Genomic DNA, 25,557 nt, shown 5'->3' on the forward strand with positions numbered 1-25,557 from the left:
CAGGGCCAGGGGAGGAGACCGGGAAGGTGAAAGAGGGTCTCCTGAGTGTTGCGGAGAAAGAGAAGGCTCCCTTGGCTGCAGCGGAATCTAGATAGAGATGATGTGTCTAGACATGGTTTCTTGTTCTTGCTGTAATAAAGTTACCCTAAACTCTGGTAAGACGGCACATATTTAAGATGTGATGGATCTGGAGGTCAGAGTCTCTCTGGGCAAAAATCAAGGTGCTGGCAGCGCTGACTTCCCCTGGATACCCTGGGGTAGAGTCTGCTTCCCTGCATATCCAGTTTCTAGAAGTTGCCTGCATTCCCTGGCTCATTGCCCTCCTCCCTTCATCACAGCCAGCAACAGGGAATCAAGTTCACCCCAGACAGTGTCACTCCAATCTCCTGCTTCCCTCTTCCACATTTAAGGACCCTTGGGATTGTATTAGGCCCACCCAGATAATTCAGAATAATCTTCCTATTTTAAGGTCAGGTGGTTAGCAACCTTCATACTATCTTCAGCCTTAATCTCCCTTTGCCATGTAACATAACAGATGTACAGTTCCTGGGGATTAAGATGGGGACATCTTTGGGGGCCATTATTCTGCCTATCATAGATAGTAGGAGGGATGATGAGGAAGGGGTCCCAGAAGAACACATTGTTGAGGATAAGGCCAATAGGAAGCTACTGTGCATTCCTGGGCAAAGGAGGGCCCCACTTCACTGAAGGACTGGGGCGAACCTTGGTTCTCAGGGTGAGAGTGAGATCATTTTCCAGACTCAGAACAATGGAGCCATGTTGTACCTGAGGACTTGCAGACCATAACATGTTATTATTCTTTGCTGAGGGCAGTGTGCCAACCTGCAGGAGGCCGTGGCTGACGCCACAGTGAGGGGGCCCAGCCCTCGGGGATGCCCGGGTCAGCTGCCCGAGAGGCCTAGACAGGTCATGGCATCTGCTGCATGGCATCAGTTGTTGCAGAGTGTCTCCCCAGCCCTGGACACTGAGGCCCTCTCCTCCAGGATGGCCTGGGGATGAGGAGGCTGATGGCTGGGTCAAGCCCTCAGAGCAGACTGAGAAACTGGCTGGGACTCCCAGGGCAGGTGGCTGAGGAGGGAAGCAAGGCGAGGAGGGAAGCAGGGCATGGTGGGGGCGGGGAGAGGGTCATGGTGAATGGAGCTTTTGTTCACTCCTTGGCACAGCCCTGCCTGGGAAGGCTGATGGGTAGGTGGAGAGCATTTGGGCCTCACAGATCCAGAGAGCTCGCAGCTCCATCTTGCAGGGGGCATTGTGGCATTGATGACCCTAGGGGCACCCCCAGAATTTCTTCCTGGGTAGGGCTTGGGGCTTAGAGGTGGCGATCTGGTTAGGAGGGGTGGTGGCATGGCAGATCTGTGTCAAAGCTGGTTTGCAGAGGAGCATATCATTTTGTTTAAGAGGCATGTCTATTTGCGTGACTTCAGTATATGGGCTGCTGATGTTGCTTATAGGGATACTGGCTCTTCAGGGTCCCCTCAGCACTTCCCCTTATGTGCTGGTTGAGAGCATAAGCTCTAGGAGCAGCCAGAACTGGGATCATATTCCAGTTTTGACAAGTATTATCCATATGAACTTAGGTAAGACACGTTCCTTTTTGAGGTTCAGAAAATGGGAATAATAACTAGTACTGATCACCTGTGGATAACCTGAATAGTAAGATAATGCATGCTACATTTTGGCACAATGTCAGGCACACATTAAGCACTCAGTGTCCATTCACTTCAAAGAAGGGCTAGAGGAAATCAGGTCCAGTGTCACCAAAAGCAACGAGGCTACATATCTCAGTGAATGGTGCTAATTTCTTTTCTAAGTGGGGCAGCCTCATGCAAGGAGCTGGTCAGTCTCCATGAGGCCACAGGATGGTTTGGCCCATCCCAAAGGATCCAAAATGCCAAATAACACTCAGGCTGGGTCGTTCCATTTCATACCCTCCAGATCATGGCCTATGCTCATCCTGAACAAAGTGTTGCAGGGCCCTGTTTAAATGTCTTGGCCATAAGTGGTTGTGGGGTTTGGAGAGGTGAGGAATAGAGGGAATTGCTGAAGATTGGGCCAAGACACCAGGCTACCCCCGAGGTATTAGGAGGTATCAGCAGTTGTTAGCCACATCTCAGGCATCTGGAAGGACTGCCCCAGGAGGCATCTGGGCTTTACCTTGGGCCTGGTGCTAGGGTAGGAGGGAGATGGGTGGCAGACGAACCCCAAGCTTCACCCCTGAGGACACTATATAGGATTTTATAGGGAACCCCAATCCCCTGAGTGTTGCCCCAGAGTCTTAGTGGCCCTGCCCTGGGTTCTGGCAGTCCAGAGAAGGGAGGGACTCTCCAAGGGCTCCTCTCCTGTCTATGCTCCAGGATAGGGTTCCTCTCTCTTGGGGTTGCTGGAAGATATTGAGGTACACTGACTGCTGAGTGGTACCTGGGACCCTCTCTGTTTGCTGCCTTCACAGGCTGTCTGGAGACTGAGGCCTCTGCTGAAGTCATCCTCTTCAGAGTCACATCACAAGTCCTGCACTGAGAATCCGAGTGTCCACAATGGTGACGACAAGGGCTTTTGGAGACACCCTTGCCTGGGCTCATACCTAGGCTCTGTCACTTGCCAGTTGCTTACCCTCTCTGGGCATCAGATTTCTCATCTGCAAAACATGGATCATAATAGGCGCACCCCATGAGTCTGTAAGGAGTAAATGAGTTGATACATCCAGAACCATGCCTGGCTCACAGTCAGTGCCACCCAAGTGTGGCGATTGCTGACATCTTTCACCAAGCCACTGAGCATATTGGGGGCACAGGCTCATCCCATGCTGTGAGCTTTTTGGGGTCATCAAAGTCCAGAACTTCAGAGAGACAAGTTGTCTAGAAATCATCAGATACATCTCCACATCTCCCCCATTTGCAAGAGACTGCCAGAGAAGGTATCTGGGTCCTTGTTTCATGTTTTGTGCCAGAGAAGATGGGAGTGGGGAGGCACAGTGTAGGGAGGGAGGGAGCAGGCAGAACCAGCACTGACCACTGACCCTCTAACATTAAATCGGGAACCGGCAGGCATGGGATTGAGGCTGTGAAGGGATCCACCTGGCGGGAGAGTGGAGGTGAGGTTGAAAGGCCCTGGGGACCAGGGACTTGTGAATGAACAAGAAGTAATGGGAGTCCTTGACAACTGTTTCAGAGGATATGGGTTTGACTAGAGGCCCAGCCAAGCACGGTGGGGCTCTGGGCACGGGCAGAAGGAGTCATGTGTGAATTCTCACTTCTTACATCAGCCAGTGGAGTAGGGGCAATCAGCGTCTGCAGACTGGTGGCACCTCATGGCCTAGAGCAGGCAAATGCCTCAGAGGAACGCGCTTCGGTGTTGACTTAGGCTTGAAGGCCAGTCTGCTCGCTGGAAAGACCCAGACCAGCACCTGGATATGAGGGCTCTGGACAGGGGAGGGATGGGGAGCAGTAAAACCACCCTTACCCATCACAGTCACCTGTCAGCCCTGTCATGCACACAGCCCTCGGGAAATGGCTCTCTGAAGGGGACTGAGACATCAGCCTTGGATTGGGAGACAAGTAGCCTCTTGCTGAGGCCCACATGGGCAGTGCAGGGCAACAACAGCGAGTGGGACAGGACCAGGACCCAGGCTTGGCTCTCACCTCACCTTGCTGAGGGCTCCACCTCCCTGAACTCAGTCTGTTCCTCTATGGATGGATCACTAGACTGATTTTTTTCTCTGAAACCAAGTCAGGCCAGCTTCCCTAACCCAGCCCTTGCACAGTGACCCGTCACTGTCAAGTGGTGTGGATCCTGGGTCTGGCAAGGACATCCTAGAGGAGACCCAGCCCTGTCTGCAGTCCCGGAGTCTGAAGGAGGAAATGGGGAAGGACACAGGGTAACACAACCAGAGTCCAGAAGTCCAGTGCACGGAACCTGCCTTGGCCAAGTCACACATGTGGAACAGGACCTGATTCAATGACTGGTATGAATGGAAACGCTCCTGCACGATGTCTTTTCTCAGTTGCTTTTCACACTGCGCCTCCCTTGGAAGAAGCCTTAACCTGTTTTCACAAACCCTCAACAGCGATCGTTGGTCCAAGTGGACAGTGAGCAGGTCAGTGTTCACAGGTGCCCACGGAACATGGAGACGGGAGCTGTGAGTGTGTCCCGGAGTCTGAAGGAGGAAATGGGGAAGAACACAGGGTCGCAGTCTCACATAGATGGTGGGACTGGGGCCAGCAAGGTGTCCCCTGGCCTTGAGGACTGTGCAGATGCTGAGCGCATTTCCTGAGGGTGGCCCTGGGAGAGGCAACAGCTCCAGTCTCAATGCTGTCATTTACTTTCTTTTCTCCCCCACCATATTACCAACCTCTGTAGTGATTCACCCCACTTGCCCCTCACCCATGATCAGAGCTCACCCAAAGCAGGAAAGTCAGAGGGAATAAGCCTCTGTCTCTGGCACTTGCCGTCCCTGCCAAGACCAGGAAGCCCTGAGCCAAACACAAACTCAGAGAGTGGGCAGCTGCAGCGTCTCCTCTGCCTCCCTGTTCCCAGTTGTGGCTACTGGTGAGAGAACAGAAAGTAGCAGGAAGAAATGGAACAGGGGATGAGTTAGGGATGTCAGCAAGCTTCCTTCTGTGCCTCTGATCCTGCAGGGATACAACCTGGTGTAAATGAGTCGTGTCTCTGCCTCTCCACTGAAGAGGGAAGCTGCACATCCCCAGAGTATGGGACATACTCGCACCTACCTTGGACGGCCAAGCTGAGGAAGTGCTAAGAGGCCCTCTCTGCATGCTCCAGTTTCAGATTCATATATGTAAAGTGTGAAGGGCAGTGCCTGGCACATGGTCACTCCTATGTATGTGTTTATTTAAAAAATAAAACCACCCTGTATGAGAAAGCAAAGCGCAGAGGATTTTGCTGTATATCCTTTTTTAGTCCCTCTGACTAATTAAAGTATTTGTTGATTTCCAGCCCATAGTTTCAATCAACCAAGGGGGATTTTCAAAGAGTTTGTATGCCATGAGCAAAACACCCTTCAAACAAGGGAAGAACATTCCTCAGACTTGCAGGGGCCTGCTGGAGGGAAGCGGAGGGCTCTGCTCTGCACACTCTCCTGCAAGGACCAATAGGCTGCTGAATCTAAGGGATGGGGGCCAAGGTAGCTCCCCACAGCCCCCTGAAGGCCTGCCCCTCACTTCCTGCTCAGCTCCTGCCAGCTTAAAATTAAAATTCCAGCTTGCATGGCCCCTCCAATGAGCCCAGGCCCCTCCCTTCTCTCCCAGCTCCACAGGGCAAAACTATGTAGTGAGAGGTTGGGCAATTTGTTCAGGGTTCCAGACCCATCCAAGGACTGGGTAAGGACCAAGACATGGTCCGGAGTGGTGCCACATGCTTTTCACCTATGCTGTGACCTACAATGTGTGCAAAGCCCGCGCACAAGAAAAACTCAACTCCAGGGGGTCACTTGTCACTATGACCTCAATAATGGCAGCAGGGAGTCACCTCCAAAGGCCCTCTGAGCCAGCGCTGAGCAGTTGCTTTATTTCTGGACATTTACCTTTCTACCTAGGCTGGTTTTCAGACTGGGGTCTGAAAGTCCTAGAGACACTGGTCTGTATGAGGGAGGGGGTGGTGTGTCCAGCTCCGCAGATCCACAGAGTGGCCACTCCCCTCGGGGCCCTATGATCCTGAGAATCTAGCTAGGACCAGAGCTTGGACCCAGGATTGGGATGGGGGCAAGATTCCACTGACTTTGGGTGGAGGCAGGAAAATTCTTCCCTCAATTCCCCCCGAGGCCAGGGCTTTGTGAAGAGTTATCTGGGGCTGGCCTGCTCTTCCATCTGCCCTTCCCTAACCCGCGAATCTGGCTGCAGGCTCCCTGATGGGGTTGCCAACCATAGCCCAGTGAATAGGGTGACTCACACCTCAACTATTGCTCCCCACTGTTTGTGCTGAACAAGCATGAGGTGGAAGGGCTGCAAAGTTGAGGCCACTAAAGCTTTCTTTCTCTCCTGGAGGGGCCTGGGGGCTGGGGTGGCATGTGCAGGCTACTTGTTAGTGGGCTCAGATGCAGAACGGCCTCAGGATGAGGGCAAGGGGAGAAGAAGGATGGAGGGAAGCCTAAGGAATAAAGAATCCTAAACGCTGGATTAAATCCTAAATCCTAAACATAGAGCATACCCAGTGTGAATGGGACAAGAGACTCATCCTGTAGACATGGACCCAGAGACAAAGGCAGATGGACAGGACTCTGGGACTCAGCATAGGGCTGGGGGATTCACAGAAATATATGTGAATATATATAATGTATATACATTCTGTTACGTATAATATGTAGATGTAGGTTGGTGCAAAAGCAGTTGAGGTTCTTGCCATTGTGGGCTTCACATAACAATCTGGGGAAGGAGCGGAGGAAAAGGATTTTCTGTCTGTCAATTCAACCCAAAAAATATCTGCGGAACACCTCCAGTGTCCAAGGCTGGGTTGAGAGTGTGGGCCATGCAGAGGTGTTCCCTAACCTTGGAGACTGCCCTGTTGGGGGAGACTTAGAGGTTATGTACAAATGCTGTTCTATTGAACATGTTCTATTTATCATGCTCTATTCAATGTATCTTCTACTAGAGTCCTACAGATTGGAGTGGAGGCTCTGAGGAGAAGGAATCCTGGGCTAGGATGGCAGGATTTGCCTAACCCTTGTTCCGTGAATGGATACCACCCTCTCCCTGGTGTCTGTGAAGGGCTTCTCCGTGTATGAAATGCTGACCGGGTCCTGCATTCCCCACACAGCTCTGTGAGACAGGCCAGGGCAGCCGGCTTACTGTCCCTTCTCTGATGGGGAGAGCAGCAGGGCGGGCTCTGCACTGTCTTCTGCTGACGAGGAAAGCAGCACCCAGAGGAGAAGCTGAGCAACATGTCCCACCCAACCTGGGAACTGCCTCTGTGGGGTGCCCAGCAGAAAAGCTCCCTGGTGAGCTTAACACAATCCCTCCCTTCCTGCCACAGTGAAATTCCAGGCTGGGGTGGGACTCTCCCAAGCTGCAGTGGTGCTGGTGCCTGGCTCCCCACCGGGAGCGGCTCCATTATTTATACCTGTCCAGGTCTGGCATTGAGGGAGGGGCTGCTCTGCCCGCTCACGGGAGGATTCCCATGAAGCTCAGACAGAAGAGTGCTGCTGCTTCTCCCGTGGAGCACCCACACAGTCCCTGCCACAGTTACTTGCCACACACTCACCGTTGGTCCCTGGCACATGGATCTGAGCTTGGCACACTAGCAATCCTCAGACTAGCCAGAACGCATTCCTGCTCTGCCAAGTCCTCTTTCTTCACAACACAGCTGGGAGGAGAATGAATGGGGAGAAGAGAATGTCCCAGTGTCTCAGGAGGGGTGGGGCTTCCCTGAGGGCAGTGAGGCCTGTATCTGGGACCTGTGAGTGTATGTGGTGGTGGGGACATACCCCGACAGCGATCTTCGAGTGGAGAGGGAGCATCCCACTATGAGACCTCAGACACTTGCTTCAAGCTTGGACCTGTTCTGTTCTATCAGGAGCCAAGGGTCCCCTGGTATGTCTCAGGCCTCCAGGACACTCACATCTGTTCTCCAAAAAGCAACAAAATGTGAAAATGGTGAACTCAGCACAATTCATCTCTGAGGGTCTCAGAAACACTCCAGCCAGGGAGGCCACCCAAACCACTTTGCTCAAGACCTGTAAGACCGGCTCCAGCCATTGGTCTGTCTGCCGGGATTGACCTGTCAGCTGCTTGCTCATCGCAGCTCTCTGGTGAGAAGTCACTGTTTCAGCTGATCCTCAGCACCAGGGAATCATTTTCCCACAGCCTTGGCTTCCTTGTGGCCAACCGCAGGCCCTGGTGAGAGATTCCTGAGCCTGGATCAGGTCCTGTTCTTCTACTCTTGAGAATATAGCCCCTCCTCCCTGAGGCTTTGAACCCATCCCCATTGCATTCCTACCTCCAGCCTCGGGCCACAGGGCCCCCCTACACCCCGCAGCTCTGAACGGCCCAAGCACTGTCCTGCCTGAGAGCCCTGCTTCTATTTGGGGGATGGCAGAGAGGTGACCCCACTCAGATCTGCTGACAAAAAGAGTGGGTGTGGTTTAGAACAGACGTGTGTTAAAACCTCATCAGAAACCCCCTTACCTCCACCTGGTGCCACAACCCCCCAGACAAGTTTTGCAGAGGGGATCTCACAGGGCCCTCCCTAAAGCAACTGGCAGATTGTCATGCCAGCTGCCTGGGCCCACAGGCCTGCTCTGGCTAGCCTTTCTGGCAGGACAATCCATAGACTTAGAATCCCGTTTTCCATTGCCTTGGCCCTGAAGGAGACTTTGGGCTGCAGCATAGAGAAAACAGAGCAAGTCCCGCTGCTTGGAACAGGGTGGTTCGCCGTTATAACAGGCCGTCAGACTCTCAACATGTTCCTGATGAGATTAGAAGCTCCTGCAGGTATGTGTTTGTGGCGGCCTTCAGCCTGTATCAACACATACGATGACTCATTTCTTCCCTAGTAGAATAGAGCTTGCTGGAACACACCTTGGGGGCTGGGGAGCCGGCAGAGTAGCTATCCCCGAAAAGATACGCTATAGCCCATGAGTCTCAGACTTTTTTTTAAGGGATTCCATGGGATCTCTGGGTTTCCTAAGCCCCCCACAGAGTCCTGCCCAGGCCAAAGAGCAAGGAAAAGGTCAAAGGGCAGAACAAATGCTGAGTTAGGAGGAGCTATGGAAGGATAAACCTGGCCCTAAAGAGATCAAAGTGGTTTATAGGGGCGCTGAGGGCTTCCCACATTCTCTGGCCTGAACCTTGCAGGCAGATCTGCCCAGTGGGCTCCGGGATAGCTGTGCCTTCCCTAAGAAAGAAATTGTGCAGAAAAGGATGAAACTCTATTTTCCCTCTAGCACATAACCAAGATATAAGGCTACAGATTGCCTTTCCCAGAGGGGAAAACCCTGCAGCAACCTGCTGCTCGGAAAAGTGTAAGAGCAGATCACTATGGGGAATCGTCTGCCCGCCACTGATGGACAGCTTCCCCAAACTGGAAGGGCAGATGCTCAGCATGTACCGTACTGGGATGGTTGTCAATACCTCTGGTCCTGTAAGAATCCTCAGGACACTGGCCATGCCAATGCCCCCTCACTTCCTGGCATCCTTCTTAGGGTGCTCACAGCCCCCAGCCTCTATGGTGAAGATATACTTGCTGGCTGCATCACCAACTTGCTGCCAAGAGATCAGTGCTGCAAGGCAAGGTTATTTCTAAGTGAGCAGAGCCTGCCAGGAAGAAAGTGTTTGCACCCCACACCACTGTGCAGGTGTGACGGGTGAGCTCACAGCTGCCCCCCAGGCATGCCCAGCCCACTTAATCATTCACAGCTCGACAGCTCTCTCGCCCAGCCCAGTTCTGGAGGAGATAAAAAGGGGGCATTGCCGTTCCTGGGTAACAGAGCCACCTTCTGCATCCTGCTGAGCTCTGTTCTCTCCAGCACCTCCCAGCCCACTAGTGCCCGGTTCTTTTGCTCCACCAGGAACAAGCCACCATGTCTCGCCAGTCAAGTGTGTCCTTCCGGAGTGGGGGCAGTCGTAGCTTCAGCACCGCCTCTGCCATCACCCCGTCTGTCTCCCGTACCAGCTTCACCTCTGTGTCCCGGTCCGGGGGTGGCGGTGGTGGCTTCGGCAGGGTCAGCCTTGGGGGTGCTTATGGAGCGGGTGGCTATGGCAGCCGGAGCCTCTACAATCTGGGGGGCTCCAAAAGGATATCCATCAGCACTAGCGGTGGCAGCTTCAGGAACCGATTTGGTGCTGGTGCTGGAGGCGGCTATGGCTTTGGAGGTGGTGCTGGTAGTGGATTTGGTTTCGGCGGTGGAGCTGGTGGTGGCTTTGGGCTCGGTGGCGGAGCTGGCTTTGGAGGTGGCTTCGGTGGCCCTGGCTTTCCTGTCTGCCCCCCTGGAGGCATCCAAGAGGTCACTGTCAACCAGAGTCTCCTGACTCCCCTCAACCTGCAAATCGACCCCAGCATCCAGAGGGTGAGGACCGAGGAGCGCGAGCAGATCAAGACCCTCAACAACAAGTTCGCCTCCTTCATCGACAAGGTGAGCTACGATCTTTTGTAAAAAATCACTGTGGGTCTGAAGTAAATGCCAAAGGGAGAAGAGGGAAGATGTCTTGGCTTTGTGTAAATACCTTTATAGTTGCACAGTTCTGTGTTTTCATTTGTTTCTGTGCCCTGGATTTGTGGACGCATTCTGAATTAGAATGGCAGCTGGGAAGGGAGAGTTATTTCTTCCCATTCAGAGGTTAGCTCACAAGGGCCTCTTGACAACTGTTGGACAGAGGGATGAATTCCATGCCACATATAACGGGGCTGACTGGACAGGAAGTTAGATAAGCGCATGGGCAACAGCCTGAGTGCCTTTGCAGCCACCGCTGAGCTGGGACACACTCCAAGCAGCACTCCTAGTGCTTTCTGTGCCCTGGATAGGTGTCCTATCTCCCTTTGGCAAAGTGACTTTGGGTGTCTCAGTCTGCTCCTCCCCTCCTGGGGCCCAGGGCCAGGCACGGTGCACAGGAAAGCTTCAGAGGGACAGAAAGAGATGGGAGGCACCTTAGTGAATTGATCACAGAACATGAAATCCAAGTTTCTCTATCTTCTAACTCTGCTCCCCTCCAGGTGCGGTTCCTGGAGCAGCAGAACAAGGTTCTGGACACCAAGTGGACCCTGCTGCAGGAGCAGGGCACCAAGACCGTGAGGCAGAACCTGGAGCCGTTGTTCGAGCAGTACATCAACAACCTCAGGAGGCAGCTGGACAGTATCGTCGGGGAACGGGGCCGCCTGGACTCAGAGCTGAGAAACATGCAGGACCTGGTGGAAGACTTCAAGAACAAGTGAGTTGGGGTGGGGGGTAGACACAGGGGAGGGTGGTGTCTTTTTGGCACCAGATAGGCTTCATTACTAGTCTACTACCATGCCTTCCTTGGGCACTGGGAGGATATACCTTCCATGGACACCTCCAGTACTAAAACAAACAAACAAAAACACAAGCCAGGCTCATGTTTAGAAAGTTCCAGCCCCAGGCTCAGGCCCTCTGCAAGGAACTTAGCCAACAGCCAGAGCAACATGCTCTGTGCCCTTGGCACTACCTGGTGAAATCTGCCCTGATGTAAGGCTTGCTCTCTGGGGCTTTCCTCTCCGGTACATGGGCCTTTGGATAGATTTGTCTCAAAGCAGGAGCTGGTGACACAACCCAGCTTGGTGGCTCAAATAATTTCTTTAGTCTTATGAACCAGCAACTAGGCTGCTAGATTTAGTTTTGTTTGTTTATTTGTTTTTTTAAGCCTCTGAAAGCTCAAAAAAGAACACTAGAGAAATTGACTAGGTAATGCAGCGGGGGAGAAACAGCGCAGCTTTTCTGCAGGAATCTGCTTGAAACAACTGAATTAGAGCAATAATAGAACTGTATAGTAGGCAGTTACAGAGAAAGCAGTATTTAAATGGGGAAGGACCTTGGCCAGAGGCCCATGCTACCAGTGTCCCCTCCCTCTCCACCTATGAGGAGAAGCCCCTTCCCACTGCAAAAGTAGGCTTACAGTTGACTGTGAAATAAAGACTCCTTACCTGTTGCTTATTCTCTGACAAACACTTTCCATCCCTTTCACCAACAGGTATGAGGATGAAATCAACAAGCGTACCACTGCTGAGAATGAGTTTGTGATGCTGAAGAAGGTGCGTGTGGGTGGGAGAGAACCAGCAGCCTGCAGCTATGCTCTCTAAGCATGGTGCTCACTTAAGTAGGGTGTGTGCGGTGCCAACCATCCCTGTTTCCCCAGGATGTAGATGCTGCCTACATGAACAAGGTGGAGCTAGAGGCCAGGGTCGATGCACTGATGGATGAGATTAACTTCATGAAGATGTTCTTTGATGCGGTAAGAAACTTATCTAAATTTTTCACATGGGTGGGTTTTTTTCCTCAAGTTGTCAAATCACAATGAGTGGAAGATTTGAATGGAACTGACCTTAAATAACATAACACAGAACCAGATGACTGACTCCAAAACTCCCTGCAGGAGCTGTCCCAGATGCAGACGCACGTCTCTGACACCTCCGTGGTCCTCTCCATGGACAACAACCGCAACCTGGACCTGGACAGCATCATCGCCGAGGTCAAGGCCCAGTATGAAGAGATCGCCAACCGCAGCCGGACTGAAGCTGAATCTTGGTACCAGACCAAGGTGGGTGCTTTGATGACTGTCTCCTGAGTGAGGGGACACACCCATGTCTAGGATTCTAGGCCATGATGACACTAAGGATGGGGTTCCTGGAACCTGCTGAGGCCCATTGGGATGTTTTATAGGAATGGCCCTGTAGACAATTTCCATCTAAACCCAAGGACCTGAGAAAGAATCTCACTCTGAATCTCATACCAGTGTCTCCAGGAGAACAAAAGCACCAGACTGGCTCGACCTTGGAAGAGCCTGAACCAGCCCCAGACTACTTGCCACTGCTTAGAACTCACTGCCTGTGAACTTTGGGAAAGTTCTTCCCACTCATATAAACAGAATGTTTTATCTTTCCTGGCCGCATCAGTATGAGGAGCTGCAGCAGACAGCTGGCCGGCATGGCGATGACCTCCGTAACACCAAGCATGAGATCTCTGAGATGAACCGGATGATCCAGAGGCTGAGAGCCGAGATTGACAATGTCAAGAAACAGGTAAGGTGTTATTGAAAGAGGGCAAGGAGGGGGCCTGAGCTCTAAAAGGGACATCTATTTTGTTTTGTTTATTTTGTTTTACTTTTGCTAAACACACGGAGCTAGATCCAGTACCAGCGTTTCAATGTCCTGCCACCCATGATGTACTGGTTTCTGTCTGGGATTCATGATAGTTTGGTTTGCCTGACCCAGAATCTCAGAAGGAGACACCTCAGGCCCAGCTCAGCTACCCAAGCAACCCCACTCTCCTCCTTTCTGTCTGTAGTGCGCCAACCTGCAGAACGCCATTGCGGATGCTGAGCAACGTGGGGAGCTGGCGCTTAAGGATGCCAGAAACAAGCTGGCCGAGCTGGAGGAGGCCCTGCAGAAGGCCAAGCAGGACATGGCCCGGCTGCTGCGTGAGTACCAGGAGCTCATGAACACCAAGCTGGCCCTGGATGTGGAGATCGCCACTTACCGCAAGCTGCTGGAGGGCGAGGAGTGCAGGTGAGCAGACAGCATGAACTCAAGATTCAAGATGGCCCTCAGTTGATAAAGCGAAGCTGCTCCACTGTGGGGTGTACAACACACACACGTGATCAGTGACTTGTGCTTGATAAAGACACATCATCAATACTATTTCAGTCTGACTCGTGGCCATATGGCTGAATATAGTGTTCCTGGGTGCTGCCTGTCCTCCAGGCACCTGAGCAACTCAGCAAACATGTCTTGACACTTGTGTCTTTTCTGCTTTTGCCCACGTTCTTTGCTCAGCCTCAATATCCATCATGCCCACCTCCATCCCCACTTGTCCTCCAGTACCCCTTCCTTCAGGAAGCCTTTCATGTTTACTCCAGCTGAGTTAAACTCACCTACCTTTGGATTGCCAAACTATGGTTTGCTTCAACCTCTGACACTGCCCATTGACTACTTTCTGTTTGAGGAATTTTTGTCCATGCCAAGTTCTCTCACAGAATGTAACTCCTACAAGGCAAAAACTGCTTTTGACATAATCATATTTCCCGTATCTCTTATGCTTTCCCTATGGTGGGTGTAGGAGAACGTGAATTATAATTCTTTCCTAACAACTTGTTTCTAGGTCAATCCCTCTTCATTGGAAAGTCCCTTGGGAGAATTCTCCCTTCCTTTAACTTAAGCAGCTTCTGGGCATACAGACTCCTGGCTTATGGAATGAACTCGAATCATGAGGATGGGAGTTAGCCACATAGACTAATGCTGTCTTTTTGGGAGCTGTTAACCCTTAATTCAATTTTTCTCCTTTCAGACTCAGTGGAGAAGGAGTTGGACCAGTCAACATCTGTAAGTAGCTTTGAACAGACGTTAACAACAACAATAATATGGGATATATTTAGGGCCAACTCAAAATTCTGCTGTTTCTAGGTCCAAATCTTTCCCATCTCAGCATATGGTAATTTATAATAATACACTTAGTAAGGTATGGGTGGTGGAAGGGAAGGACAGATTGGGACAGGAAACAATGTGGTTCATGTCTTATCTCTTAAAGGGTAAGCCATGCATCCTATGCTTCTTGGACACTATCCCCTGCCCTGACCCTAGTACCTAGCTCCCCCCAGTACATAGCTCCCCCCAGTACCTAGCTCCTCCCCTCAGTACCTAGCTCCCCTCCCCTCAGTACCTAGCTCCCTATAGTACCTCACTCCCCTCAGTACCTAGCTCCCCTCAGTACCTAGCACCTTGCCTCTTATGCTCACCCACTTTTTTAGGGACCTTAACTAAATGACAGTTCTTCTAGGCCTTGCTTGTTACTCTATAAAGGGGGCCCTGTAGAGTGCTCCAACACTAGCAGATCAAATAAGTGGGCCATGCAGGATCAGCCTGGCAGATGGTCTCACTGAGTCCTCCCTCCTTTCCCTGCAGCTGTTGTCACAAGCAGTGTCTCCTCTGGATATGGCGGTGGCAGTGGCTATGGCAGTGGTCTCGGTGGAGGTCTTGGCGGCGGCCTCGGTGGAGGTCTTGGCGGAGGTGGCAGCGGAAGCTACTACTCCAGCAGCAGTGGGGGTGTCGGCCTAGGCGGTGGGCTCAGCGTGGGGGGCTCTGGCTTCAGTGCAGGCAGTGGCCGAAGCATGGGGGTGGGCTTTGGCAGTGGTGGGGGTAGCAGCTCCAGCGTCAAATTTGTCTCCACCACCTCCTCCTCCCGGAAGAGCTTCAAGAGCTAAGAGTCTGCTGCAAGTCACTGCCTTCCACGTGCAGCAACCCAGCCCATGGAGACTGCCTCTTCTAGGCAGTTGCTCAAGCCATGCTTTATCCTTTTCTGGAGAGTAGTCTAGACCAAGCCCATTGCAGAACCACATTCTTTGGTTCCCAGGAGAACCCAATTCCCAGCCCCTGGTCTTCCTTGCCACAGTTCTATATTCTGCTTCAAATCAGCCTTTAGGTTTCCCACAGCATGGTCCCTGCTGACACAAGAACCCAAAGTATTCCCAAATCTAAATTGTCAAAATAGAATCCCCACCCCAATCCCAAATTTTGTTCTGGTTCTAACTACCTCCAGAGTGTGTTCAATAAAATGCTTTTATAATATAAGCTGGTGTGCAGAATTGTTTTTCTCCTAGGTTTACAATCAGCCTAGAGATACCATGAGGGTCAGTCTACCCAGATGTGATTGGTTCTTCTGACGATTCACAGGGAGAATGGAATAACATTTAAGGGAAAGTGGCTATCGGGGGTGGCCCCGAGACTCCAAGAAGCACAGAGATTGTAAAGTCTCTACAATGAAGGAGTCTCTGGAGGGCATTAGTGGGCGTGTGCATTGTACTGCAATTTAGACAGATTTTAGAGCCTTTTGTTAAAGAGGGGCCTATGCAAGGTGAGATGATTTGCAAGTAGCAGCATATTTGGCCTTAAGTAAAGTTTGTAAATGAAGAATACGTTGCCTTCAGGACCTCAAAAGACCTAAAAGATGTTGGGCCTATTCTAAAAATTGTGGGCACTAAGATGCTCGATAGCTATTTTTTGACAGTGTCAGGGATAGAGTAGCTCTTGGTTTACCAAATAATTTCTGAAATTTAATGGAGGTGGCAGGACTTTGCATGATCTGTGGGACAATGGCACACCCTTTTTTTCTGAGCTCCTTGGTATCTATATGTCCTGAATGAGTGTATCAAATGCATCTCTTTGGAGGAGGATTCAGCAATGTAAATCATATCTGTGCTCCTGGAGAAAGTCAGATGCATTTAAGAGCTTGACTGCAAAAATTACATGTCATGGCAGACTCATTGAGGCACTTCCTGAGTATCTAGGAAAGCTGCATCAAGCGCCCTTGGTGGTGAAGCGAGTTGTCACTGAGAGGCTGTTGCAATGGGCACTCAACAGAATATTCGACAGCCAAATCCATAAGAAGGAAATATCTACCAGCTGCCGATTGGATACGTCAATAATTCCAATAATGTTGGGTATGGAGCCTTAGTAGGCATGACCATGACATTATGGTTGTGGTAATCCACTGTGAGGCACCATTCATTTTTTCCAAGTTTAAAAATAGGCCAAATTAGCTTGTTGATGGAAAAAACAATGGACATAAACAACCCTTCTCTAAATAGATCCTATTTAATGGACTTCACTCCTTAAAGGTCCTGTTTTAATTCACACTGGGGCATATTAACTATTTTAACTAGGGGTTGGGGAGGCCCATGGTGTTCCATTTTGTCAAACCAACTTATAAATGCCAAGGATTTGATTTAATTTTAATTTATGACTTATTGGGTCAGACTGTCCATGCCCACTGTGGGATACTTTAGAGGATGCTATGATCGTGGGAAATTTAAGCAAGTCAGTAGTTTTGCTAATTAAAGTGAGGCATGCCTGTTTGTTCTCTATTTTGTGTTCAGTAACTTCCCCAAGATTACAGGGGTACCTTGTTTAAATTTGATAGGATCCCCAAGTATAAGTATAATTTGAGCTTCAGTATGGATTAAGGCCATGAAGAATCGTCAATTATTGTATGTCAGCAGATGTGAAAGAAAGAATTTATGTGGTGGAGACACCAAGACAAGCTGCATGCCTTTTTATCTTTTAGATGTATAAATTATTTTAGCCAATTTCGGATTTCCAATTGTATCAAAGTATGGACCTTTGTTTTAATTTTTTGTTTCTTCTCCCCGTTTTCAAGTCTCTCTCTCTCTCTCTCTCTCTCTCTCTCTCTCTCTCTCTCTCTCTCTCTCTTTCTTGTGGTTTCTGAATATAATTTGGCAGGCAAGGAATTCTCTCTACTCTGCTCATATTTATATATTTATTCCTCCAAAGAGCCTCAAATCTGTATTGTCAGGGTTCAAGGCCTCCCCCATGGAAATAGTTGAATTAACCCTTTGGCTGTGCCATGCGTGTTTTTCCATAGAACCCAGAGGATGAGGATCTTTTCTGGTAACAGAGGCATAGGCGGCGGCAGCGGTGGCAACAGGAGCAACAGCAGCAACGGCAGCCAAGACATTTTACAGGACGCTGGTTAGTAAGCCCTCTGGTTTTTTGTTTTTTCTTTTCCTACAGAGTTTTGCTTTTGTTGCCCAGGCTGGAGGGCAATGGCGCAAACTCGACTCACCACAACCTCCACCTCCCAGGTTCAAGCGATTCTCCTGTCTCAGCCTCCCTAGGAGCTGGGATTATAGGTATGCACCACCATGCCCGGCTAATTTTGTATTTTTAGTAGAGACGGGATTTCTCCATGCTGGTCAGACTGGTCTCAAACTCCTGACCTCAGGTGATCCTCCTGCCTTGGGCTCCCAAAGTGCTGGGATTATAGGCGTGAGCCATTGCACCTGGCCACCATCTGTTTTTAGGAGTGTGGCTTCAGCATGCCACATAGTAACTGTTCTTCTTCCACATGAGTGACCACTTTAAGGGACCACATATCCGTCTTTTCCCTGAGAACTCCATAGAATGAGGGCCAGCACCTGCTGGAGACACACAATCAACAGTCTCCATTCCCCTGAGCTTAGCATCAGTCCCAGTTTGCGCTGGAAGCAAGAAATACAATTCAATATGGGACATACAGATAGGTCTGGGCTGATAAACATGATCCAGGGCCTCCTTAAGAGGGCCCCCAATCCTATACTCCTGTCTTTAAATGCCAATTTTTGAAACTTCTGATTTGGGTCAGTTAAATCTATAACAGAGGCTCAGCAGAACTCAGCAAATGCAGTGCAAAGCAACACAGCTCAAAGTGCAAGTTTGCCAGCAGGCAGCAACACAACTCAAAGAGCCTCCTAGTCAGCACACAGCAGCCCAGAGCAAGACAGCAGAGCTAGATTGGAAGCCAAAGCAAGGAAGAAAAGACTCTGGTGGTAGCAGTCATCGTCTAGACATCTAGCAGGCTCACAGTACTGATTGTCACATCATGACCACCTTCCAGGGGCAAGATGGACAGCCACCCAAAATTTCGTTTAGCTATTGAGACTGATGGCATCACACACACACACACACACACACACACACACACACACACACACACTCCAAGAGGGGATGAATGGATATTTAACTCAAATAATAAGGCTTTCTGAGGAAAGCAAGGCAGGACTTCCAAGCTGGTCCAAAAGTTGCTTGAGTGAGCAGGGATTTTTATGGCATCAGTTTTTTTTTAATGGTAATTAGGGGTGGGGCCTGCATGTGGTTTGAAGGTGGAAGTTGCTATCAGTGCCAAAGGACAGAACACCTGGGTTTTCATATCAGCTTTTCGCAGATATGAGCATAATAGGAAAGAGAGGCAAGGGACTTGCTTAGAAGTTGTCAGCAATCAAACATCAGTGCAGTCAAGATGGTTTAATATTTTAAAAATCACGTAATACACAAAACTAATAGAATAAAGGGAGAGAAATCAAATGGCCATCCCAAAAAACAAAAAAAAAAAAAATTATACTTAATAGTAAATGAACCTTTTCCATTGAGCAAAAAGGGGGTAAGGATAACTATTACCACCACAATTGTTCAACTTTATACTGGAGATCTTAGCCATTGCAATAAGGCAAGACAAAGAAATAAGCATCTTCAGGATCAGAAGAAAAGCAAACTGCAGGTGCTCACATATGACATAATTGTATATATAGAAAATCAAAATAATCTACAAACTACTAGAATTAATAAGTGAATTTATCAGGGTCACCAGAAAATCAATATACAAATATCAATTATGTTTTTGTACTCTAGAAAATAACAATTAGAAAATGAAATTTGAAAGATATTTTTATCAGCATAAAAAATCTAATACCTAGAAATAAACCTAACCAAAGATGTGTAAAACAAAAAACTAAAATGATCCATTGACAATATTAAAGAAGACCTAATAAACAAAGGTACATAATATCTTCATGGATTGGAAAACTTAATAATGTAAATACATCAATTTCTCCCAATTGAACTCTGGGTTTAGTGCAATTTCAATCAAATTTTAGCAGATGTTTTGTGGAAATTGATGAGTCTATTCTAAAATTTGTATTGAAATGCTATGATTTAAATATATTGCCTCCAAAATTTGGATATTGCAACATGATGATACTAAGAAACGGGGCTTTTCAGAGTTCAGAGGCTTCACACAGGGTTCAGTTAGGTTGCTCTTCTGCTTTCTGCCATGTGAGGAGATAGCATTCCTCCCCTCCAGAGAATGTAGCACTCATTAGACATCCAAACCTGTCAGTGTCTTGATCCTGGACTTCCCAGCCTCCAGAACTGTGAGAAATAAATTTTTGGTTTTTTAAACTACCCAGTCTCAGCTACTCCATTATAGCAGCACAAAATGAATTAAGACAGGAAATGAAAAGGAGCTAAACTAGTCAAAACAACCTTAAAAAAGAAGAACAGTTTTTACACTGTTGGTAGGAATGTAAATTAGTTCAGCCATTGTGGAAGACAGTGTGATGAGTCTTCAAAGACCTAGAACCAAAAATACCATTTGTCGCAGGAATCCCATTACTGGGTATATACCCAAAGGAATAGAAATTATTCTATTATAAAGACACATGCACATGCACGTTTACTGCAGCACTATTCACAATAGCAAAGACATGAAACCAACACAAACGCCCAACAATGATAGATAGGAAAAAGAAACTGTGATACATATACACCACAGAATACTATGCAGCCATAAAAAGAAATGAAATCATGTCCTTTGCAGGGACATGGATGGAGCTGGAAGCCATTATCCTCAGCAAACTAATGCAGGAACAGAAAACCAAACACCACATGTTCCCACTTATAAGTGGGAGCTGAACAGTGAGAACACATGGAGACAGGGAGGGGAACAACACATGCTGGGGCCTCTCAAAGGGGTTGGGGGAAGCGAGAGCATCAGGATAAACAGCTAATGCATGCGGGGATTAACACCTAGGTGATGGGTTGATAGATGCAGCAAACCACCATGGCACATGTTTACCTACGTAACAAACTTGCAGATCCTGCACATGTATCCCAGAACTTTAAATTAAATTAGAAAAAATGATGAATAAAGTTGAAAGACTTATAGTTCCAGATACTGAAACTTATTAAAAAGTTGTAGTAATTAAGAAAGTATGGTACTTGGGAAATGATTGACAAATGGACCTATGAGATAGTATATAGTATTTAGAAGCAAACTACATATTGACTCAATTGATTTACAACAAAGGTACTATTACAGTGCAATAGAGAAAGGATAGTCTTTTTGATAAATGGTGCAAGGTTAGTTGGCTGTCTAGATGGGAAAAATGTATTATGATTTCTACTTCATCCCATAGATAAAAATCAATTCCAGTTGTATTATAATCCTATATGTGAAAGGTAAAACAATAATTCATTCAGAAGAAAACGGAAGATATCTTTATGCCCTGAGGATAGGCAAAAATTTCTTACATAGGATAGAAAAAAGCTTACCTTAAAAAATTGATAAACTTTGTTCATAAAACAGCATGAAGAGAGCAAAACAGTAAGCCACAGCCCTGGAAAATTTTGAATATATAAAAATAATATATTATATATAGACATAATTTATATATATATGAAATTGTATTCAGAATATACAAAGAACTACAAAACACTACCCACAACAACATTCTTCTCAAGTGTACTTACGACATACACAAAGATAAGTAATATGCTAAGCCATAAAACAGTCTCAATACACTTCAAAATATTGCAAACATATTGACTATGTTCCATGATTATGGCATATTAAATTAGAAATCAGTAATGATATATAGCTCAACAATTCAAAAATAGTTAGAAACTGAGCAAAACTTTTAAGCAACCTATGGGTTAGTTAACGGGGATGATTTGGAGGAAGGGTCTTAAGCTTGGTCCTTGTCTATTGTCTGCCCCTTACAGGAGAAATCCGAAGCAGTAGCCCAACAACCTGTGCCCTTGTCTGTGATTCCACATAAAGGCAGGATGACTTCACAGTCAGGGTTGCCAGATTTAGCAAACAAAAATATGGGATGTGCAGTTCAGATTGAATTTCAGATAAACAACAAATAATTTTTTAGTATAAGTATGTTCCATGCAACATGTGGAACATACTTACTCTATATTCCTTGTTGTTTTTCTGAAATTTAAATTTAACTGGGCATTCTCTATTTTGTCTGAACAACCCTATTCACAAGTGACTGGGATGGCAATGCCTTCTCCAAGTCTCAAGCCAGCTTGCATCTAGTTGGCCTCTCAGAGCTGACCTTCACTCGAGGCTGGTGAGGTACCTTTCCAGTAGCCTGCTGTCCTGGAGCTTTTCAGTTGGGGAAGGAGAACAGACTTCGCTTGGCACACCGGAAACTTGTCCTAACAGCTTTTGGGGCTTATACAACATTGGTGATCATCCACCCAGAGTGTCCTACAGAATCTCTGACTGACAGAGGAGGGTGTGGAGCATGGTGAGTTGTCGATGTGGAGAGGGGCAGTTCCTCGAAGATGAGGAATGTTTGTGGGATGAGAATGTTTCTAAACCAGCACATGGTCAGCAAGGCAATCTAACAGAAAAGTTCATATTCTCAAACTGCTTTATTCAACAGAACAAAAGAAGGCAAAGACAGCAAAGAAAAGCAGTGCAGAAATGCAGAATGCATCAGAAGGTACGTCACACACCATTCAGGGACACTGCAAGGGAAGATAAGGACAACTTATTTGTCTGATGGGAACTCCTGAGTGTAGTTATGATGGGTAGGACTACTGGGAATTGAAGAGAGGACTCCTCCTCTGCAGGTGGACCCGGATTGAGCTTCAGTTTTTAGTGGGGGGCATATGTCATTTTCGTCCCAGAATTATGGCAGACTCATGTATCTGTAATAAGATGGAAGCATGAGAAGGACGTTTGCATGTCTGTGTGACAATAACTGTTGATCTTTTGATGGTGATCAAGGGGAGCCCCGTGGAGCAGGCATCAGCAAAGAGGGGAAACAAAGAGTAGAAAACCTCAGCTCCGACTTAAAGAGCAAGAGAGACCAGAGGGACTTTTAGTTTGGGGTCTGGCACGTCAGGAGGTTGAAAGCCATCACTGCATTCTAATAGAAAGTAAAAAACTGAACAAATGAAAAGCAACAACTCTTCTTTATCTGTCAGAGAACTGCGGTTACAGGGCAAACCACTCACTGCCTTCCAACTGGAGAGTTAGAGAGGCAATTACAGAGAATCCTAACTTACTAGAGTAGTAACCCATGAGGAGAAATCGCCACGGGAACCAGTAGTTGGGTAGAAAACCCTGAGCTGTAATTGGTAAATTGCCGGAGGCTCCGGGTGGATAAGTCTGAGTGTTGAAAATTCCAGGGGAGCCCAGTCTTAGAGGGGCATACTTTCTCATTAGTTTTACCTCCAGAGGCTCCACTAGGTCCTCACAGAGAAAATGTGAGAAAAATCTCATGCTTCCAGTAGAGGGAGCAGACAAAGAATCATTTTGATATAGCCAGAGCATTCTGTTCTTAAGGCAGTCTGCGGTCGGGAAAAACTATTTAACCACAGCCAGCCCTGCTGAGGTTTTATCAGAGCCTGGTCTAACTGGAGAAAGGGACATACCCAACCCCAGCTCCCTCCAGCTATGCTGGCCCTACTTAAAGAGGTGAAAAAAACCTCAGAAGCACTTGTGAAGTTCACAGCCAAGGGGCACAGGCTCACTAAAAGACTGAGATCTAATCCTAATCATAGAATACCTCCCCTCACCTCATACCTCATCACTACATTACTAAAGCCTTATTTACCAGTTTCTTCCACTCATTTTCAACAAAAAAATTACAAAGCATACTCAAAGGTAGAAAACATGTATGTTTATTGCGGCACTATTCACAATAGCAAAGACTTGGAACCAACCCAAATGTCCATCAGTGATAGACTGGATTAAGAAAATGTGGCACATATACACCATGGAATACTATGCAGCCATAAAAAGGATGAGTTCATGTCCTTTGTAGGGACATGGATGAAGCTGGAAACCATCATTCTCAGCAAACTATCGCAAGGACAAAAAACCAAACACCTCATGTTCTCACTCATAGGTGGGAAGTGAACAATGAGAACACTTGGACACAGGAAGCGGAACATCACACACCGGGGCCTGTCGTGAGGTGGGGGGAGGGGGGAGGGATAGCATTAGGAGATATACCTAATGTAAATGATGAGTTAATGGGTGCAGCACACCAACAGGGCACATGTATACATACGTAACACACCTGCACATTGCGCACATGTACCCTAGAACTTAAAGTATAATAATAATTTTTTAAAAACACAGTTTGAAAAGACAGAGCAAATACCAGAACCACACTCAGATATGGCAGGGAGGTTGGAATTATTAGATCGGGAATTTAAACAGCCATGATTAACAAGCTAAGAGCACAAATGAACAAAGTAGACAACATGCAAGAACAGATGGGTAATGAAAGCAGAGAGACAGAAATTCTAATAATAATAAAAAAAATGCTAGAGATAAAAAAACATTATAACAGAAATGACAAACGCCTTTGATGGGCTCATTAGTAGACTAGACACAGCTGATATTAGAATCTGAGCTTAAGGGTATGTCAATAGAACTGCTTTTTCGAAACTGAAAAGCAAAAATAAAAAAAGACTGAGAAAAAAGAAGAGAATATGTGAGAACTGTAGAGGAAACTATAAAAGACGTAACTTGCATAAAAGGAATACTAGAAGAAGAAATAGAGAAAGGAACAGAATAAATATTGGAGACAGTAATGACTGAGAATTTCCAAAACTTAGTGTCAGACATAAAAAAACACCCTGTGTATATTATGTTCAAACTGTAGAAAATGAAAGATAAACAACATAAAATCTTGAAAGAAGATTTTCCCCATGGGTGGGGGGAAACAGCTTATCTATAGTGGAACAAAGATAAGAATTAAATCTCACTTCCTCACAGAAACCTCGCAAGCAAGAAAAGACTGGAGTGAAATATTCACTGTTGGGTGAGAAAACACCAACATAGAATTCTATATCTTGCTAAATTATCCTTCAAAAGTGAAGAAAAAATAAAGACTTTCTCAAGACAAACAAAAATTAAGAGAATTTGTTGCCAGTAGTCCTGCCTTGCAAGAAATGTTAAAAGAAGCTCTTCACAGAGAAGGAAAATTATACAGGTCAGAAACTCGGATCTACATAAAGAAAGGAAAAACATTAGAGAAGAAATAAGATCTAACAGATAAATGTTTGTTCAAAATAATAATAGCAACAATGTCTTCAATGTTTGTACTTTATGGGTAAGTGAAATGAATGACAGCAATGATACAAAGGATGTAAGGATGGAATTAGAAATACGGTCACCCCTTGGTATATGCCAGGGATTGATTCTAGGATCCTGCACATATACCAAAATCCTGGCATAGTCAAGTCCCACAGTCAGCCCTGTAGAATCCTCTACATGAAAAGAAAAGTTGGCCCTTCATGAAACTTGGATATTGCATCTTGTGAATTCTACATATATGTGGATCCATGAAGTTCAAACCTACGTTGTTCAAGGGTAAACTGTACTTGGTTATTACAAAGAACTTGCAATACCCATGAAGCAGTATAGTGGTATTTGAAGGTAGACTTGGATTTGTTGTAAATGTATATTGCAAACTCTAGGGCAACCACTGAAAGAGGTAAAAAAAAAAAAAAAAGAAAAGAAAAAAAAGAAGTATAACTAAAGATATACTAAAAAGGAGAGAAAATGGAATCATATAAAATGCTCAGTTAAAACCACAAAAGGTGAAAAAAGAGTGGGAGACAAAAAAGAACCAAAGAACAAGCGTAAAACCTAGAAAACAGTAAGAAATATGGTAGATATTAATCCAACTACATCAATAATAACTTTAAATGGTGACGGTCTAAATGCACCAATTTAAATATAGACATTGTCAGAATGGATCAAAAAACAAAACCCAACTGTATGCTGTCTAAAAGGAACCCATTTTAAATATAAAGACATACATGATTAAAAGTAAAGGGATGGAGAAAGAACATACCATGCTAACGCTAATTAAAAGAAAGCTGAAGTAGCTGTACTAATTTTGGACAGGACAGACTTCATAGCAAGGAAAATTATCAGTACGAAAGAGGGGCATTACCTAACAATAAAGATGTCAATAACAATCCTTAATTCCAAGATATAACTATCCTTAATGTGTACATGCTTAACAACAGAGCATCAAAATATGTGAAGCAAAAACCAATAGAATGGGGTGGAGAAAACAGATGAATCCACTATTCTAATCAGAGACATCAACACTATTTTATATTAGAACATATTTATATTGATTTTTTATTAGAAAATCAGTAAAGACATAGTTGAACTCAAAAACACCATCAATCACCTCGATATAATTGACATCTTTAGAATACTTCATCAAACAAGAGCAGACTACACATTCTTCTCAAGCTCAC

General features: G+C 46.8%; 1 protein-coding gene across 1 annotated transcript; it reads left to right on the forward strand.

The window, feature by feature from the left end:
• The first annotated feature begins 9,159 nt into the window (after nucleotides 1–9,159).
• Nucleotides 9,160–15,264, forward strand: KRT5 (keratin 5). The gene is made up of 9 exons (XM_010373971.2): nucleotides 9,160–10,102; nucleotides 10,681–10,895; nucleotides 11,673–11,733; nucleotides 11,838–11,933; nucleotides 12,075–12,239; nucleotides 12,595–12,720; nucleotides 12,986–13,206; nucleotides 13,985–14,019; nucleotides 14,599–15,264. Exons 1-9 carry the CDS (start codon nucleotides 9,551–9,553, stop codon nucleotides 14,895–14,897), a joined length of 1,770 nt encoding a protein of 589 aa, XP_010372273.2. The 5' UTR covers nucleotides 9,160–9,550; the 3' UTR covers nucleotides 14,898–15,264.
• The last annotated feature ends 10,293 nt before the right edge of the window (nucleotides 15,265–25,557 follow it).

The sequence above is a fragment of the Rhinopithecus roxellana genome, chromosome 10, assembly GCF_007565055.1.
Source record: "Rhinopithecus roxellana isolate Shanxi Qingling chromosome 10, ASM756505v1, whole genome shotgun sequence".
In the NCBI taxonomy this organism is placed as follows: domain Eukaryota; kingdom Metazoa; phylum Chordata; class Mammalia; order Primates; family Cercopithecidae; genus Rhinopithecus; species Rhinopithecus roxellana.